The sequence below is a fragment of the Nematocida ausubeli genome, assembly GCF_000738915.1.
Source record: "Nematocida ausubeli strain ERTm6 chromosome Unknown supercont2.1, whole genome shotgun sequence".
NCBI lineage: Eukaryota > Fungi > Microsporidia > Nematocida > Nematocida ausubeli.
Genome location: NW_026515634.1, coordinates 590,450 through 608,072, shown reverse-complemented (window position 1 = coordinate 608,072; position 17,623 = coordinate 590,450). Strand labels below are relative to the sequence as shown.

Sequence of the window (17,623 nt, the reverse complement as noted above, 5' to 3'; positions counted from 1 at the left end):
TGCTAAACTTAGCTTAAAATTCCATCTCGCTTAAACAGTCAACAAGAGAAACTGTTTGCTCTTTTGATTTTCTATTTAACCAATCAGTTCACTGCGCTTCCATTTCTAGTTTAAACTGCTGTGCCCAATAAAAGATACCCCTTTGGTGCTTTCCGGTGCATAGAGCACTCCAATATATACAGTTTCAATACTTCGCAAAACTAAAGTAGCTTTCGCTCATTAGAGCCCATAATATGCAAAACTTTATTTAAATACACTGCAATATATAGGTAGCGCGATATAGAGAAGATGCTTAAAGAAATACTAATATATCACCCGCTGCATTTATTAATAGATGTTTCTACATAAAGGGCGTTGTTATTTCGCTCCATCGATCCTCGCTAGCCTCGATCTTTTTTGGCTTTTTCAGTAGCGCACCCTGTTTCTCACTGATCCCTTCAATCTGCCGAAGTACCTTCTTCATTACCACTCTCTTTTCTTTCACTGCATATATTTCGGCCAGATCTACCTCGTACATCATCTGCATTGTTAGGATGCGGTCATTGTTCTCTATTATCAATCCTACAACTGTTGCACGTGTGTTTTCATCCGAGTGTGACACATAGATACTTACTAAAATGCTTATCATTGCACTCATCACCTGATTATAGTACTCATTTCTTTCAATATTGTCTAAAACATTCTTTATCCCGGACAGCACGCCTCTTGCTGAGTACTCATCATTTTCAACGATTTCGTACAGAACCTGCGCCTCCTGCGCGGTTTTGCACTCTGCAGCGATTGTGCTTATTATGCTCTGCATTGCATTATTGTTTTCATACTCTCCAGAAGCCATCTGCTGCTCTAGCTCATTCTTCATCCGGGCCCAGATTTTCTGTATAAATGCCTCATGCACTCTGTCTTTCAGATATGGGAGCAATTTAGTAATCTTTCGAAGCTCTACAAAGAACCCTACATCAATGCGCAGGAATATTTTCTCAAGTATTTCTCTGCCAAACACGTCAATTGCATCCACTTTATACTTGCTATTTCCTTTCACTCGGGATGTCTCCATTTCCAGCAGCTTGCATGCCGCCTCAATTTCGTTTATCATGTCTCCGCTCTTTTGAAGGACGTGCCCTTTGAACTGCTCAAACAGCTTGTAAACAAGCCTACTACACTTCTCCACTATGCTGATAAACGCAACCACTCCTTTTCCTGTGAACTCCTGAACTGAATTTACAATAAGATCGTCTCTGTTTAGAATCACTCCTATTGAAACAGCCAGGTCAATGCTATAATAGTTGTTTATCATCAGGCATCTTTTGTATAGGGCAATCACCTGCTCTTCCTGCATCAGCACCTCTGCATAGAGGATCTCCAGAGCCTCTCGAACTGCAGCGCACTCTTTTGCTGTTTTAAGATCTACCTCCCCAATTAGCCGAGATATGTCCCCACAGTTCTTAAAGGAAATGCTCTGCTTTAGATCCAGATACGCATTCCCTGTTGGAATCGGGTATAAAATGCACTTGATCAGAACCTCCAAAACACCTACTGGCAGCGTTATATAGTATTTTCTAAACAAAGCTGTGGTCTCCTCCCGCATTTCGCCTGCCAGCGCTCCAACTATTGCAAGCATAGAGTCGTTTATTGACTTGCTCTCGTCCTCGCCCGTTGCAAACCTTCCTGCTGTGTTGATTATATTCAGAATGTATGTATCATAATCTGCTGGCATAATGATGCAAAGATCCTTAAAGTCTTTTGAATTTTTATCCTTAAAGTAATACTTGATCAGCCTTAGGAATACCTTTAGAATTCTATCGACCTCCGGCGCGTCAAAGATGTCAATTCGCTGCACAGCATCCGTGACTATCTTATATACAAGCAGAACGTCTTTATTGTTGGTGTTCTCTATTATGTTTATATTGTTGCTGATGAACTCTATCGAGAGCATGCTTTTTGTAGAGCACAGATACGCCAAAACTGTGTAGAATATATTGCTGTTGTTATTAATGTTGATGTTTTCAATGAAAAACGGCAGAACCTGCAGTGTCTCGCTGCTTCCATCAAGCGTTTTAAACATTTCCACAAAGACGCTCTCATTAATGATGTCTATCTGGTTCATCAGCAGAATGAGCTCAAGCATATCGGTTCTTGTGCCATACTGGTACATCTTCAGCATAAGATCGTTTTCTATCTTGCCGATTGACTTTTTCAGCTCGTATCTTCTTTCTTCGGTAACGTCCAAAGAGTTGTTCACAAGCTGCAGAAAGTTCTTGAGCACGGGCATGCATAGATTGCTTCTGTTCATGATAAGCGAGTACAGCGTGCCGACAAAATGCGGCATTTTAACTGGCCAGTAAAACAGCGCGGCTGTTGAGTACAGCGATGCCATTTTGGATATCTCAACGGAGCTTGTGAAATTGATAGACTCCATTAAATACTGAATTTTGGACAAAAACTCGTCCAAATCATATTCTGTCCGTCGCATGCCAAGACTTTTTTGCAGAAGAATTAAGCAATAGAATCTTCCCAACGAGTCTTCTTCCTGCAGCCTCTGAAATACCATATTTAGTCTGTCTGAGTTTTCTATATAAGGCAGCAATTTTTCTTGCTCCTGCGGCGTCGCATTCTTTTTCAATACTCCAATAATGCTTGCGAGGTTTGAAAGACTACATTCCAACTCCATTATACAAAAAAATATTGCAAAGAAAATTATAAATACATCCCATGCTAGCCGTTGTATAGGAAATTTCTTTATTTGTTGCATATATACATAGTTACAAATATGTGTATGTAATAATAGATGGCAAGCTCTATGTGGAACCCACTTGGGGTCTATACACATGCATTCTTATTTGAGCTATATATACTATACATAGTTCTCCCCAGAAGTAGCCTCCTACAAAGTCTGTGTCTTCGCTACATATACAAGTACATACTCTCTCTTCCTTATTCACTGTTTGTAGTCTTTTTATATTATGTTTACATACACATAAACCCCACCACAGGATATCACCGCAGATAGCTTTTCTAGAACGCAGCAGATTAAACTAATGATTGTCTAAACTACTTTTTCCAGCAAACTACTAAAGTGATTTTTAGATATACGTGTTAGATATCAGCCTGGCTTTTGGGATGTATTTAGAACCTTTTTGTTTACTAGAGAGAACTTTTGTATAAAATTTTCTTTTGAGTTCAGTGGCTCCTATAAGATTCTATAATACAAAATATGCTAGGAAAATAGGTGAAATTATGGACTAGCACTTCTCTCTATAAGTGAAAGAAATTGTGATCCTGTGTGAAAAAGTGCAAATAACATAGACATATCTCTCAAAGTACTTCATTTTCATACATGTACAAATGCACTCTACAAATATTTCTCTAACCTGACAATCATGCCTAATAATGCTAAATTATGCTTTAGTCAGTTTTTTTCTGATAATAAATCTTATGACAGTTGATTTTTCTGCCCTAGTTCTTCTCTATGCCAATTTCAGCAGTTTGTTTTCTAGCACAAAACAAAAGAATATGGCAAGTTATATATACAGGCAATAGTCCAGAAAACTAGCTAGTTCAAATATTCATAACAAGGCTACAATGCATCAAGGAAGTAGCTTAAGTATTATAAGATACCAATTTGCTGTACTTTGTGTATGCATGTATATAACCCGAATTATATGTAAATCATACATATATATAAGTGTGTGGACACAATATAGACTATAGTAGATTCGCTGTTAAATAAACCCCACAAATGAAACATATAATGATATTATACTTTAAGAAAAATCTGAATGTTTTCCTTTGAGCTGCCTTTTTTCTATATATTTTATACCCAAACAACTTGGTGTACACTAAGTAGGTTTAAAGATAGTTAGAAGATATTTTGTTATGTCATGCAGGCATATGTATACAATGAAAAGTGAACTGCTACTATGCTTAGATGTCAACTAATTCTAATTAAGGAAAACTTGGCTTTTTTGTAAATGCACTACATATAAAGTGTTTCTTAAGACATATGCTATAATCCACTAGCCTCCTCTTTTATACTACAAGCATTCTACACAGCACTTTCTTTCTCCTTAACAACATTCTTGTTCTTTTCTAAGTACTATATACCTATATGCCAGCCCTGCCCAAGGTTCTTGTGCCAATGAAGAGATTAATATATAAGGGGGCCTCGGCCTACTGGCCCCCACACCACTTCCCTGCCAGCCCAAATGCCCGCCAGTGGTGCTTTACATCCGCGCTGACCCACAGCACTGAGTGTTTCCAGACCCGACTGTTATGCGTCTGTGGCTGAGAAGTCTCTCGCACTGCGAATAAAAGACAGAGTTTTCGCGTATTTATAGACCGCATTTTATTTTTTTCCTTTTTCGTCAGCAATTTCTCTCCCCGCACTTTTTTGCCCCTGCAAACCGAAGGAAGGGGGCATTTTCCCCGAAATTCCTGTGTTTTGCCCTGTAGAGCGCCCCTGCAAAAAATATTTTCTCAGGTGTTTTTTTTGAGATGGGTCTCCTGCCCAGAAAGGGTGTGCGCATCCATACTGCAGCGAGGGCAGAGACACTCTGCATATGTGTGTGTACGGCAGAGCTCCTAGAAGGGTAGCTGTGTCCGAGAGGCAGAGGCTGCAGACTGTTCTGTGAAAGGGCCCTACTCTCTATAACTTGCACATGCCATAAAGAGAGCAACAAAAAGAGTGCGCCCACATCTCTCAACTCTGTCTGTACTCTGGCTAGTAGTGCAGTATTAGATATTCAATCCAGCCGGTCTGTTTATATTCACTGCTTATATACTGCATATCAGAGTATAGCATCTGTGCTCTGCGCTATACCCTCTGTGTGTGAGGCACACAGCCAGGCTGCGCGAACCCTGCGCAATTTACCCTTACTCGGGCATATTGGAGTCCTACCCCTCATAGACCGGTCTATACTCACGTTAGAGCGAGTCTTCTTGTATATTAAAAAGTATATGCGCGCTTTGGGGGAGATTGCAGGCATCCAGAACGGTTAAATTAAGGTCTATTTTCCAAAATATAAGTATAAATAGAGCATAAATCTGTAAAAATATTCCAAAGGAAACACAGGAATCACTTGCTAGTTCTCCTATGTGTGCACTCGCGCACAGGCAGATACCTTAAGCTCTTCGAGGTGCCTTTAACTTCATCGAGACAACTTAAGCTCTTCGGATAACTTAAATTCATCAAGGTAAGTTAAACTCATCACGGCCCGCACTGAAATCTGGGCGCCTAGCAAGAAGCACTTTAAACTCTTCGCATAGTATTCCTGGCACACACATAAGCCCATCCTGCCTGCACAAACAGATAAAACAACCCCGCAGACAGGCCTGAATATCCTAAGCTCCTATTAAACTCCTCTAAATGAACTGTCTCTACGCGTATATTAACAACACAAAAAACAATAAAGACACATGCATTTACTCCTTTTTTATTTTATTTCTGCACACTGTTTTCTACTTCTGTCCTCTACTTGTATACTTTACTACTACAGAGCAGAGTGTGTGTTGTGGTGATGCTACTGTGCTGCTCCATGCATAAACAGCCCGGATGACCTGCAGTATTGCAATACAGCACAAGCACTCATTTGCTGTGGCTGTAAGTTGACTGTGGAGCAAGAGTGTGCTGTTTATAGTGTGCTTACATGAATGTATTTACATGCTGCTATACGTGTATTCTTCCTTTGGTATAATCTATAGTATTGCTGCTGTGGCACTCTGGTTGTGCTCTCTATGTGCTGGGCATACATAGCCTGTTTTGTGTATTAAGCTCCTCTGTGTGGTGTCAGCGCCCGGCTGGGTCTTTGAATTGTGCAGTTTTTTTGATTTTCCTGTGCTTTCGTCTTTTTTTAGAGGAAATAAGCCTTCTATCTAATATTTACACACAAAATACAGAAGAGTTTATTTTTTACATATATATGGAAAGTAGAAAAAGTGTAAAATATATAGCATGTATTCATAAGTAAAATAAATAACAGAAGGTGACAGGCCTAAAAGGAGGCAACATTTCAGCCAGGAGATAGTAGTATAAAATATATAGAGTAGTTAGGAAGAAAGTTTTATTATCATAACTCTGCGGAGGACTCTGCTGACTGCAGCCTTTTGTATTTGTGTTGGGTGTATTTCTTATTGTTGACTTGTGCCACTTATTTCAATATTTTCTTACAATTTAGTAGAGTAGTCTTCTGGTATACGAAGAATCTTTCAGAAAGTGAAATTATCATTGATGGATTATTGTGGTCTCAGAATAATGATCTGAGATCTTACCACAATTGTATTTTGGAACCTACTGTCATAGTAAGAATGTTTTGAGGAAATAATATTTTTACATACTCTATAACTATACTCTCTGTTAGTTTCTTAGAAGATGTCATTTTAAGCACTGTCTTTGTTTTAAACTCAATTTGTTTAGATAGTTTGAAAAGGAGACATTCTATCTTAATAAATCTATTTAAACTAATTAGAATGCTATTTTACTTAGCCTCTCAAAGAGACAGATTCAATTATTATGTATTCTGTTTCGTGGCGGCAGAGTAAATGATAGCATATATGCTGTTAGATTCTAAACAGAGCACATGGAGCTCTGTTATTGCACTATGCCACTAAAAAGTGCTGTATACATGGAAAGTGGCAATATATACTGAAATTGCTGTTTCCTATGGATAAGAGTCTTTTACAGAAAAATACTTCCTGCTAAGAATTATAGAAAATTACAGCGAATGCAGTATGGAAGTTCCTAAATAAATTTGCATGGATTTTTTGGCATTAACGCACTTTCTATCTGACAAGAATTATAATATATATTTTGATCTGTTATTGTTTATCTTTAGCGCACGCATTTATTTATTTATATTTCTTCTGTTTCTATCCCCTACTGAATTCTATGAAATTTCTTTCTTCTATAACAGAGTACTTCGCACCAGGAGAAAAAGAGCCAATTTCAATGGGTGTCATTGAGATATCTCTAACGCACATGAGATACAACAAATCAGTCAGAGTAGAGTACAACACAATGGAAGTTGTACTGAGCCCAACAAATCTATCGACCAAATACGATATATTCAGCAATACAAGTGTAATATACATAAATAAAATACCGTACAGTGTAAAGGACCGAATCATAGTGACCCGGAACATGGAGATGCAGATTAAAGTAACAAAGAGCAAAGTAAAGATAAAGGAAAGCGACTTTACGCGTATCCGGCTCCTGGGACAGAGCACCTCCAAGGTGTATCTAGTGCGGTATAACCAGTCCAATCGCCTATATGCATGCAAGATCATAAAGAAGTCCAAGAACACCAAAAACATCATCAACGAGAGGAACCTTCTTGTTAAGTTGAAGAAGTCGCCTTTTCTTATCACTCTTCTGCTTTCTTTTCAGTCTCAGACAGAGCTCTTTCTGATTCTCCCATACTACAGATTTGACCTGTTTACTATTTTGAGCATACTTCCACAGTATGCAATTAAAATATACTTCTGCGAGCTTCTGATTGTTCTGGAGCATATGCACAGCAAAAACATTATATACAGAGACATAAAGCCGGAAAACATTCTTATTGGGCCAAACAACCACATACTTCTGTGCGACTTGGATATATCAGTAGAGTCTAGCAGCGACAGCCCCGCCATAAACAACACATCGGGCACGCTGGAGTACATGCCACCAGAGGCTCTTACGCACACAAAAAGCTCCAAGAGATACACAAGCAAATACGACTACTACACTCTTGGTATACTTCTGTATGAAATGGTTGTGGGGCACACACCGCATAGAATAACTGACAACGAGGACGAGGATGATCTGAAAAACAAGATACTCTACGAGGAGATAGAGTACCCAGATATAGATGCGCACATAGTGGACATCATCAGCAAGCTGACAAAGAAAGACCCTACAAAAAGAATATGCCATAAAGAAATAGCTGCACACCCATGGCTAGCCAACATAGACTGGGACAAAATAAGAAACAAAGAGTATGTTATACAGCTAGAAATAGAAGAAAAGCAAAAGATCAAGGAGCCAGAAATAGAAGAAACTGTGAGCATAGATAACGAAAGTGGAAGAACAACTGTGCCTGGCTTTACATGGATTGATGAAGAGTGGGATGAGGAATAAGCAGAGCGAAAAGAAGCAAGGTGCTCTGCAGCGTATATTTTAGTTTCTGCAATAAAGAGTTGTAACAATACATAGATATGGGTATCTGAAGCTATGACTTGCATATACTATGGCACCTGGTATATGCACATTAAATATCTCTGCTAAACAGGTTTGGGTGACCATCAGCAGTATATAAACAAAGAGTTGCTGATTTTTGGTCTGCAAGAAAAGCAAGATATTTCTTATATATTTTGCAAGCAGATGATTATATGCGAAGATTGCTCTAAAATGAATTTATAAACAGAGAATGTAGATTCAATAAAAATCAAGTCTATTATTACTCGCTGCCATAATAATTAAATAAATGATTCAGTTAGATTAGCTTCATTCTCATGGATTTTACCTCTTTTCTTCCCATATTATTATAGGCACTTTAACTAATACTTGCAAAAGGCACAAAATACTCATATTTCAAGACCATGGGATTTTCTAAGAGAAAGAGTCCAGAGAGAAAGCACAAAACAAAAGAGCACCAAAGCTACCAGATCTTTTGTATGAAAGTTCATCTGCTAGACTCATTAAAAGAGGCATCTGTGAATATTTAAAGACGCAGAATGCAAGTATTGCCTAAACAAGGAACAGACATAACTACCATGTAGTTGAAGAGATTATACAATATATATCTTGCACTTATATGATATCCGAGTGCGTAGCTAGTCTATATATGCCAGAATGCCCTCCAGCAGACACAGCAAATTATTTTACTTTTCCACTTTTATTTTTCGCATGGAAGACCAGTTTATTATAAGGCCGCCTGAAAGCATACGAAGAAAAGTCAGCGAGGACGTTAAAAAAGGGCTGATCCATAAGCTGGTGATAAAAATGGTTGGTGCCAAGGAGGGAACACTAACGTACGAGAACAAGACGTACAGAGGAATCATAATTGATCTTCCATGCATAATTGAGTCGCACAAGACACTGGACAATAGGCAGTTTATAAAAATAGCCGACATATCCAAAATGTTCATATTCACAGACAAGGATATTGATCTATCAGAGCTGGAGAAGGAAAGCATATCAGGAATCACACCACCCATGAAGTACGTGAAAACAAGAAGATTCAGAAAAAGGCTGACGAAGGCACCAATAGTTGAGGAAATAGAGAACGAAGTGGCTGCGCTTCTGGAGAAGGACAAAGAGGCAATTCGGGTGGATGTCCAGATACTTAACAAGGATGGAAGCGAGGAGGAAGAAGAGGATACATCTTCACTTGCAGCAGAAATAGAGCTGAACCTCCTGGAAAGCGAGAAGAACGTGCAGGCCACCATAGAGGTAGAGATAGACAGCAACACAGAGGAGAGAAGAGAGAAGGAGAGGCTTATTCAGGAGATTATGGATAAAATCAAGGAGAAGAAGGAGCAGGTGGAAAGAATTACAAATCCCATTCTTAAGAAGAGATTCTATGAGAGCATACAGCAATTAGAGAAAGAGAAAGATGAGATCCAGAAGGAACTAGATAGAATGGATAATAAGTAGCACTCTATCAGTATATATGCAGATGATAGCACCCACAGCACTTAATAGCCTGTTAATAAAAGCCACTATAATTACAGCGAAGTCTTATAAGGATATGCACAAAATACCGTTATATTCTACTTTTCAACTGCAGCAGCTAAATAACCTTGCAAGAAAGAGCGCCCCCTAATAGAGCTAAAGAATGCACTCATTACAGTACGCATACAGCCATGTATAACCTATTATAACTCAAATACTCTTATACTATTTGTATACCATGCAAACCACATATATATACAGTAATAGACAGATATACACCACTTGCATTAATAAAGGCATCAGACACTGCACATACAAATACTTCCAGAAGTATCCATATAATTAACCGTCTGAAATACTAGCACAATTAAAAGATTGTATGCAAATAACAAGTCAGCCAGTACCACAAGGCATTGACTAATGCACACCAGCAGTGGAGGGCACAGAAGTGATATAGATTTCTTAAGAAATAGTATGCGTGTTATTTTGTTCTCTGTGATCAGTAGAGTTTATAGGTATCCTTATCACATCCATATATTACTCACTGGCCATTCATGTATTTAGTCCTTTTAGAGGCCTTTTGTATAATTTTTACAGGGTATTTATAGTTTTTTTATATTTAGTTTTTCCTTTTTCGTTGTATAATAAATGATGTAAAGGGATAATTCCATAAAAAGTGATAATGAATTATTTTCCTAAAAGGGAAATACATAAAGTATATAACGCGGATCATTTTGATCAAATATAATGCGAATCATTTTGTGGCTATTTACACTAGCATCAGTAGCAGCTACAACAGACCAATTGAATTCGCGCCCTTCCATTCAGCCACGTGGGCGTATAGACTCACTGTCAAGTTCCTACGACGGAGGAGAAACATGGAGCAGCATGGAACTGCCGAATTTTACATCAACAGACGCAACGGATGACGATGTCTCAAATTCAATCTTCATGGACCCAGCAAACGACTCACATTACGGGAAAGAGATAGGCATACACTGGGCTGGCTTTGATCCAGAACGATCACGCGATGCATATTTAGTGGAAGATTGTGATGACGATCTCTCTAATAAGGAGAGGTTGAGGAGAGCAGAGCAGTTACTTAAAGATCGAGCAGCATCAGCTGCAGCAACGGGCAGAGAGCGCCCTCCTAAGTCTAAAGCTAAGAAAGCAGCAGCTAGCAGTGACAAAAAGAAAGAATCAACAGTGAAAGCCAGTAAAGAGACAAACTCAGCACAGGCATCAAAGGCACAAGCATCAAAAGCACAGGCTTCAAAGTCACAAGCATCAAAAGCACAGGCTTCAAAGATACAGGCTTCAAAGTCACAAGCTTCAAAAGGTCAGCCTTCAAAGGCATATGATTCATGGTCAGAGTATTCAACACCAGTAGACCCAAACGAGCTGTCTGCCAGGCTAATGGCTTTACAAGAAGATACGCCGTCATCTAAAACGTACACAGCATATTCTAAACCAGCACCAACTATGTCATATGCTAAAATAAGTAAGGCACCATCTGCTTCAGCTGTGTCTGTTTCAACGCAGACCACCTCAGAGTACAGTGCATCAGTCCCTAGTAGTAGTGCACCAATGACAACCACTTCGGTTTATACTGCACCAACCACTACTACTTCAGCATACACTGCACCAATTTCACCTAGCAAGGCATATTCCACTTCAGTCTATACTGCACCAACGACAACTACTTCAGTGTACAGTACACCATTGACAACCACTTCAGTGTACACTGCACCAACGCAGACTACTTCAGTGCCATATGGTGCAGGATACTCCACTGCGGGATACACTGCACCAGTGACAACTATGCCATCGCAGCCAAGGACACTGAATACTACACCATTGCTAACCACTTCAGGATACACTGCACCAAGAACAGCGCCACTTTCTAACCCAAGCCAGAACCAGGCACAGTTCCAGCCCAGCAATAGGTCTGCACCAGTAAGTCAGACCCGCATGTCAGGCGCAGCTAACAACAGGAACTCATTTATGCCCATGAATGCTGCGGATGAAGAGGATGAATACACCTGGGACTCAGTGGAGCAGGACTATGTGCCTGTGTTCTACTCAGACTCAACGGATGAAGTGAAACCCGAAATGACCCCCAATGAGAGGCTTATGGAGCTGCTAAATGATAAGAGTTTGTTGAAGTTAACTAATAACAGCGGGTTCAACCCACTGTCTAGTCGTAATAGTTCTCTACTAGACGGAGTACATGGAGATATTGCAGTGCCAATTGTTGACAGCAATGGGTTTGTAACCACTTTAGACAGCCAGCCGTACTTCCCTGCATACAGTGCTCCAATTGGGTACGTTAGTGATGTGTATGAAGACCCAAATACAGAATCAGCTATTCTTAGAAATATCATTGCAGATATTATGATGGACTCAGACTCAAATGCACTGGATGATCTGCTCAGTGAGACTGTGCGTATTCGAGAGGAAGCACTGAAGGACGAGCTCACTATTAAGGAGGGGCGGTACATTGGCTCCTTCTCCTTTACTTTTGATGGAGGGCCGACTGAGAACACTCTTGAGCTGCTGAGAATCCTGAAGAAGTACAAGAAGGTCTGTGGGTTCTATCTTGACCCGTTCAAAATAACAAAAGAGTCCATTCCCATTGTCACCCAGATACTAAAGGACGGGCACATAGTTGGAATATCTATTCAAAGCGACGTGTCCCTGACAGATGTGACCATGGAGGAGGCAAGAAAGAAGATATCCACCCATGTGGAGAGATACAAGAAGATGATCGGCGTAATGCCATCCTCTGCTCGCCTGCCAAGACTTGGCTACTACTCTGATGACATTGAGTACTGCATGGAGCTAGGGATGTATGTCTGTGAGCCAACATACGATGTGTTTGACTTTGCAGACCCAGAGTTTATTAGCACTCTAAGTGACGCACTCACAAGTGAAGTGTACTCCCCAAAGACAGACAGCATGATATTTGTACTGCGAGATAAGTACTCGTACACAGTGTCCAGCATTGAGAAGATGATTCGGCTGCTTATCTCCCACGGCTTTAAGTACATGGACTACAACCTGAACACTGGTCTTAGCTCGGTTGCTACAGATAGTAAGAAGGAGGGTGCACGGAGAGTGGCTAGGAGTAAAGACAAAAACCTTCTTTCTATGAATGAGGAGGTGGACAGGCCCTCTACTCAGAAGGTGGTTGAATCGATCAAGCAGCTTGCAAGGAACGAGAAGAAGGACAGTGGAATAGTAACATCTGATACTGAGACTTCTTCTTCTGTTATTAGCACAGGTGCGGGAAATATTATGCTGAAGGTTCTTTGTTTAGGAGGTGTTCTTTTTATTGTGGCTTTCTTTATATAATAAGTTCCCGGTAGGTTAATAAATAGTCTTCTTCAAATATATTGCACATTCAGTGCTGCTGCCTGCACATGCATTCTGTTCTGTGAATTTATATCCTGCTCTGTGTCTCTTCTGTGCGCGCACTCATGCCTCTGGACAGTAGGTTGAAAAATGGGAAACTTTATTGAAACATCTCTATAAAAAGTTAGTCTGCAGTATTCCATAGAGAGGTAGAATAGAAAAACAGATTTATTTCTAAAAGAAGTGTGTTTATGAAGGTTTTATTTATCTGCACCTTGACAGTCTTTTTTGAATGGTTTATGCCTGACTTACATAAATAACTGGTGATCCATGTGTATGGACTCGATAAATATGTATGTACCAAAGCATACAAAGAAGATAAATGCCAAGAAGAAAAGTATCTTCTTTGTCTTCTTAGAGATATTTTTGTATCGATCCATGGCAGCTCGATACATAGTAGACAGAGTCACTTTCGGTACATCTAAAGGTATAATAGGAGAAGAGATTGTCTGCAGCTTATCCCGTATATATTTTATCTGGTATGGGGTAAGCGACTTACACATATCAATTCTCTCACTTAGATAATCGCATGTCTCTCTGTAGTAACCAATAAGTGTCTTGACTAGAACTCTTCTTCGCTCTATTGTGGATTCATCTTCTGACTCAGTGATTGATGCTGATGGAATCTTTCGCGGTATACCCTCTTTCTGGTCCTCTCCCTGTGATTCTGGCTGCTGCAAGGGGGCCTTCAGGGGCTTTTCAATATGTGCTTGCAGTGCGTTAATATACGGGGTGCAGTCAAACCTTGGATATAACAGCTTTAGTTGGTAGCACAATGTGGAAATAGGAGACTCAACGGCCTCATCAATATATTCATTAATTATTTCTAGGCCTAGATCTCCTTCAATTTCCTTCTGCAAAGCATAGACATCCTGGTAGTATGACAACATTACCTCGTGCAGATCACTTACGACTTTCTCAGCTGCCAGAATCTGCTCTCTGTGATGGTGCATGGAAGAGAGTAATTTCATGTTCTCTGGGGTCATTATGCTTAAGCCACGGCTGATAGCAGAATTCTCTTGTACGTCCCTCTGCCCATTCGCGACTGCGTTGTATAGATCCATTAGAATCCCTTGGTTCTTTGCTATGTACTCCAATCCTTCGTCCAATAAGTACTTCCCACTTCCAGTTTTCGCATACAGCTCATCCAGAGTGTAACCCGTGTACTTCTTGTTGTCTTCACTCTTTTTATCCACAACGGATGAGTAGTAGTTTGCAATTGAGTTGAGCTGCTCCAAAGGGATAATATTATTCAGACTAGTGCGACTAAATTCAGCCATTGACTTTAAATATATGTTTATATCAATGCCTGCCTTTTTAAAATCCATACACAGCCTGTTTATATGCTCAAGCACAGGCATACTACCAATTTCATCAGAAAGATCAAAACTACCATTATCTAGATGATTTTCCAATAGTTCTATTACTTTAGTATCACTGGACACAGAAGAATTTGGATCAACCAAGAACAGCATATTTTCCATGCACTTTTTAACTATAGCATCCTCCACAATAACCAAAACACTCTTTTGATCAACTGGTACATCACTAAAAATACTGATTGTCCCACTGTATACTTGCTTCAGAACATAGTAGATCCCGGCTTTACCAAAGCACTTGTAGTATTTTACTATATCATCCAAACAGTTTCTAAGATGCAGTTCTATTTCATTCTTAGCAATTTCTACTCTAATGATGCTCGTTTCTTGATTCATACTTTTTTTAGCAGAAAATTAAATATTTTAATAGGCGTGTGCAGACACAGTAGACCAATAAGATTAATAGACGCATCATAGGATTAATTTATCTGTAAAATATTAAGATTGAAGGCACTAGGACAGTAATTTAAATAGAACACTTTAAACTCACTTAGTATATACTACAGAAATCCTTGAAATAAGAATAATATTCAACAAGAATACACGACAGGGCTAGTACTCTCTAGATAGGATAATTCCCCCTCTTCTTATGGTTTAATATAACTAGCCCCGTAAGCATATATGTAGTAAAATATTTGCAAAAAATTATAGTAAATGAGAACACAACAAAGTCAACCGAAAAAAATACTTAATAGAAAGACGTTAATTGTGATCCTTCTGGGGATTGTTATAATTCTAGTATATTTAATCAGAGGTGGAATCTGGCCTGGTGGTGTATTCCCAAAATTCCCTGGACTAAAAATATCAATCAACAACAGCTCAGAGAGCTTGGAGAAAAGGAGCACTGATGGAAATCCTTCACATAGAGATCTGACCCCCAATAATGAGGAAACTACTCCTCGTATGGAAGATAGACACTCTGATCCAGACCAATCATTAGCTAGCTTAGAGGAAGATTCATTAAATAATTCAGACTATCAGACGAGAATACTTCCCTCAGCCCCTTTCGAAGAAAGCATGACTCGCAGCAATCCCAGCCTGCCAAGCCAGGCACAGCACACGGTGACTGCTGATTATCCGCCGCCTGCTTACTCTAGTGTCTGCAGACAGGAAATTGAAAATACACACACACATGCAGGATATACGGGTACTGCCGCAGATGCAGAATCACCTCCAAGCTATGAACAGTTATATCCCCATCTAGCAGAAGCATCTTAGATGTTCTATTACATAAAGCCACCGCAATAAACTATATATATGCAGCTGAGGACTATCTAGTATTTAATCCACACTATGAGATACTAAAATTCTAAATGCTTTGAGTTATTCTCTTTAAGATTCTTAAAGAATAATTCTCCAGAGTTATTCTGGCTATACATCCAGGCTTAAAGATAGAAATATACAACGCATTAGATTCACACCACAGAACACTCAAAATCCAGAGAAGCAGCAGACTTATTCACAATAAAATGAGGATTTTATTTAAAGGTTTCTCTCTATGAGAAGAAGAGGTGCATACTTTGAATCTTGCAGATTAACTGGACCATAAATAATATATTTAATAGACAAATCAGAGAATGCATATAATATCATAGGTCAATCATAACTATTTATAGCGCAAATTAAATATGTGATCATATGGCAGATGTTAATTTCTCAAAGATGAAATTTGGGCGCACTCCTATTTATATTCTGTTTTTCATATGCGTAATTGGCATTGTGGCATTCTACTATGGATTCCCGGGTATCATTAGGAAGATATTAGTTTACTTCTGGGGTGCTCCAACTAATTCACCAAAGCCGCCTACGTACTACTTAAAGAAGGCATTTAAAGGCGATGATGAAACGGGCTCAGACAAGCCACAGTCAAGCAGTGTGCATAAGAATGAGAAAACAGACAAGAAATCTTCTTCTTTTAAATTCTAGAAAATAAAGCTGTTGTAGAATATACTATGCCTATTGGGTGGCAGCCCCCAATAAAAGAACTATTTTAAAGTAGCCCAGCACAGTTTCAATGAATTCTGTGCATCTTTAAACAATAGGTGTGCTGCCTGGTATTGATTGGTTTTGCCTTGGTAGTGGTGAATTAACCAGATAAATAACTAGTTGGCATCGAATTGGATATCTTCTAATGGATATTGGATAATTTCGCATAGATAAATTTTAGAGTAATTCTATAGAATGAATATTAAAGAAAATGATTGGTCAATCTATTTTGGCTGCGCTATCATATATTGATTTGATTGTTGAAGAATAGATAGTTTTGTAATTGGTATAATCAGAGTGCTCTGATTGGTATTAATCTGCAGATTATCTATATAAGGAATTTGATTTTGATAAGATAAAATGGCAGACGGTGATAGGAAATCAAGCAGATGGAAAACAATACTAGGAATCATTCTTTTACTACTTATTATTGGAATTGTTTTATATATAATATACAGGTGGTATAAGAGCAGATCTAGTGATGGTGGTAATGAAGGAATAATGGGCATGATTATGCCAAGCTCTCAAGGACAGCAGCAGCAACAGCAGCAGGGCGGTGGAGCAAACCCAAATAATCAAGGGCAGAAGCAGCAGCCACAGCAACAACAGGAGCAAGGACCCCAGCAAGAGCAGGGACAAGGCGAGGGCCAAGGCGAAGGACAAGGCGAGGATCAAGGAACTCAAACGGATTCAAATCAAAGTCAAGAACAAGGAACTCAGACAGAGCCAGAACAGCAGGACCAAGGTGAGGAAAAAGGTGAGGACCAAGGAGAACAGGCAGATGAAGAAGATCCTAAAGAAAAGGAAGAACGAGAGGCTAGAGAGAGGGCTGAACAAGAGGCTCAAGAGGGAAATGCTGAGAACGAAAAGGGAGAAGGACAATCTGAAGACGCGGGCGAAGGCTCTTCAAATCCTGAACAAAGCGGTGGAGCGGAACAGCAAGAGAGTCAAGCTGAGAGTGCACCCGCCATAGAACAGGAGGCTTCAAGCCCTGAACCACAAGGTGGTGGAATGGAACAGCAAGAGAGTTCAGCCCCAAGTGCGGCTCCCGTGGAATCAGCCAGTTAATTATTTTATTGCATCTATGAGCAAGCTGGATGCTTTAGTGCACCAGTGCGCAAATATTGGCATTCATAATAACTGATTTTCTATAAGCATTTTCCCTGTGAAATATGCTAATTATTCAATAATATAA

The 17,623-nt window shown here is 39.5% G+C and overlaps 8 protein-coding genes across 8 annotated transcripts; 6 read left to right on the top strand and 2 right to left on the bottom strand.

Annotated features, from left to right (window-relative positions):
* Window positions 1-340: 340 nt before the first annotated feature.
* NESG_00387 (uncharacterized protein) lies at window positions 341-2,668 on the bottom strand (the record flags this gene model as incomplete). The annotated part of the gene is made up of 1 exon (XM_053048039.1): window positions 341-2,668. The coding sequence occupies one exon, from the start codon at window positions 2,666-2,668 to the stop codon at window positions 341-343; it is 2,328 nt and encodes a 775-aa protein (XP_052905864.1).
* A 4,212-nt stretch (window positions 2,669-6,880) lies between these two features.
* NESG_00386 (uncharacterized protein) lies at window positions 6,881-8,113 on the top strand (the record flags this gene model as incomplete). The annotated part of the gene is made up of 1 exon (XM_053048038.1): window positions 6,881-8,113. The coding sequence occupies one exon, from the start codon at window positions 6,881-6,883 to the stop codon at window positions 8,111-8,113; it is 1,233 nt and encodes a 410-aa protein (XP_052905863.1).
* A 768-nt stretch (window positions 8,114-8,881) lies between these two features.
* On the top strand, window positions 8,882-9,631 carry NESG_00385 (uncharacterized protein; the record flags this gene model as incomplete). The annotated part of the gene is made up of 1 exon (XM_053048037.1): window positions 8,882-9,631. The coding sequence occupies one exon, from the start codon at window positions 8,882-8,884 to the stop codon at window positions 9,629-9,631; it is 750 nt and encodes a 249-aa protein (XP_052905862.1).
* Window positions 9,632-10,396: 765 nt separating this feature from the next.
* NESG_00384 (uncharacterized protein) lies at window positions 10,397-13,003 on the top strand (the record flags this gene model as incomplete). Its single annotated transcript, XM_053048036.1, has 1 exon — window positions 10,397-13,003. One exon carries the CDS (start codon window positions 10,397-10,399, stop codon window positions 13,001-13,003), a length of 2,607 nt encoding a protein of 868 aa, XP_052905861.1.
* Window positions 13,004-13,311: 308 nt separating this feature from the next.
* On the bottom strand, window positions 13,312-14,778 carry NESG_00383 (uncharacterized protein; the record flags this gene model as incomplete). The annotated part of the gene is made up of 1 exon (XM_053048035.1): window positions 13,312-14,778. One exon carries the CDS (start codon window positions 14,776-14,778, stop codon window positions 13,312-13,314), a length of 1,467 nt encoding a protein of 488 aa, XP_052905860.1.
* Window positions 14,779-15,096: 318 nt separating this feature from the next.
* On the top strand, window positions 15,097-15,660 carry NESG_00382 (uncharacterized protein; the record flags this gene model as incomplete). The annotated part of the gene is made up of 1 exon (XM_053048034.1): window positions 15,097-15,660. The coding sequence occupies one exon, from the start codon at window positions 15,097-15,099 to the stop codon at window positions 15,658-15,660; it is 564 nt and encodes a 187-aa protein (XP_052905859.1).
* Window positions 15,661-16,080: 420 nt separating this feature from the next.
* On the top strand, window positions 16,081-16,368 carry NESG_00381 (uncharacterized protein; the record flags this gene model as incomplete). The annotated part of the gene is made up of 1 exon (XM_053048033.1): window positions 16,081-16,368. One exon carries the CDS (start codon window positions 16,081-16,083, stop codon window positions 16,366-16,368), a length of 288 nt encoding a protein of 95 aa, XP_052905858.1.
* A 420-nt stretch (window positions 16,369-16,788) lies between these two features.
* Window positions 16,789-17,496, top strand: NESG_00380 (uncharacterized protein; the record flags this gene model as incomplete). The annotated part of the gene is made up of 1 exon (XM_053048032.1): window positions 16,789-17,496. The coding sequence occupies one exon, from the start codon at window positions 16,789-16,791 to the stop codon at window positions 17,494-17,496; it is 708 nt and encodes a 235-aa protein (XP_052905857.1).
* Window positions 17,497-17,623: the final 127 nt, after the last annotated feature.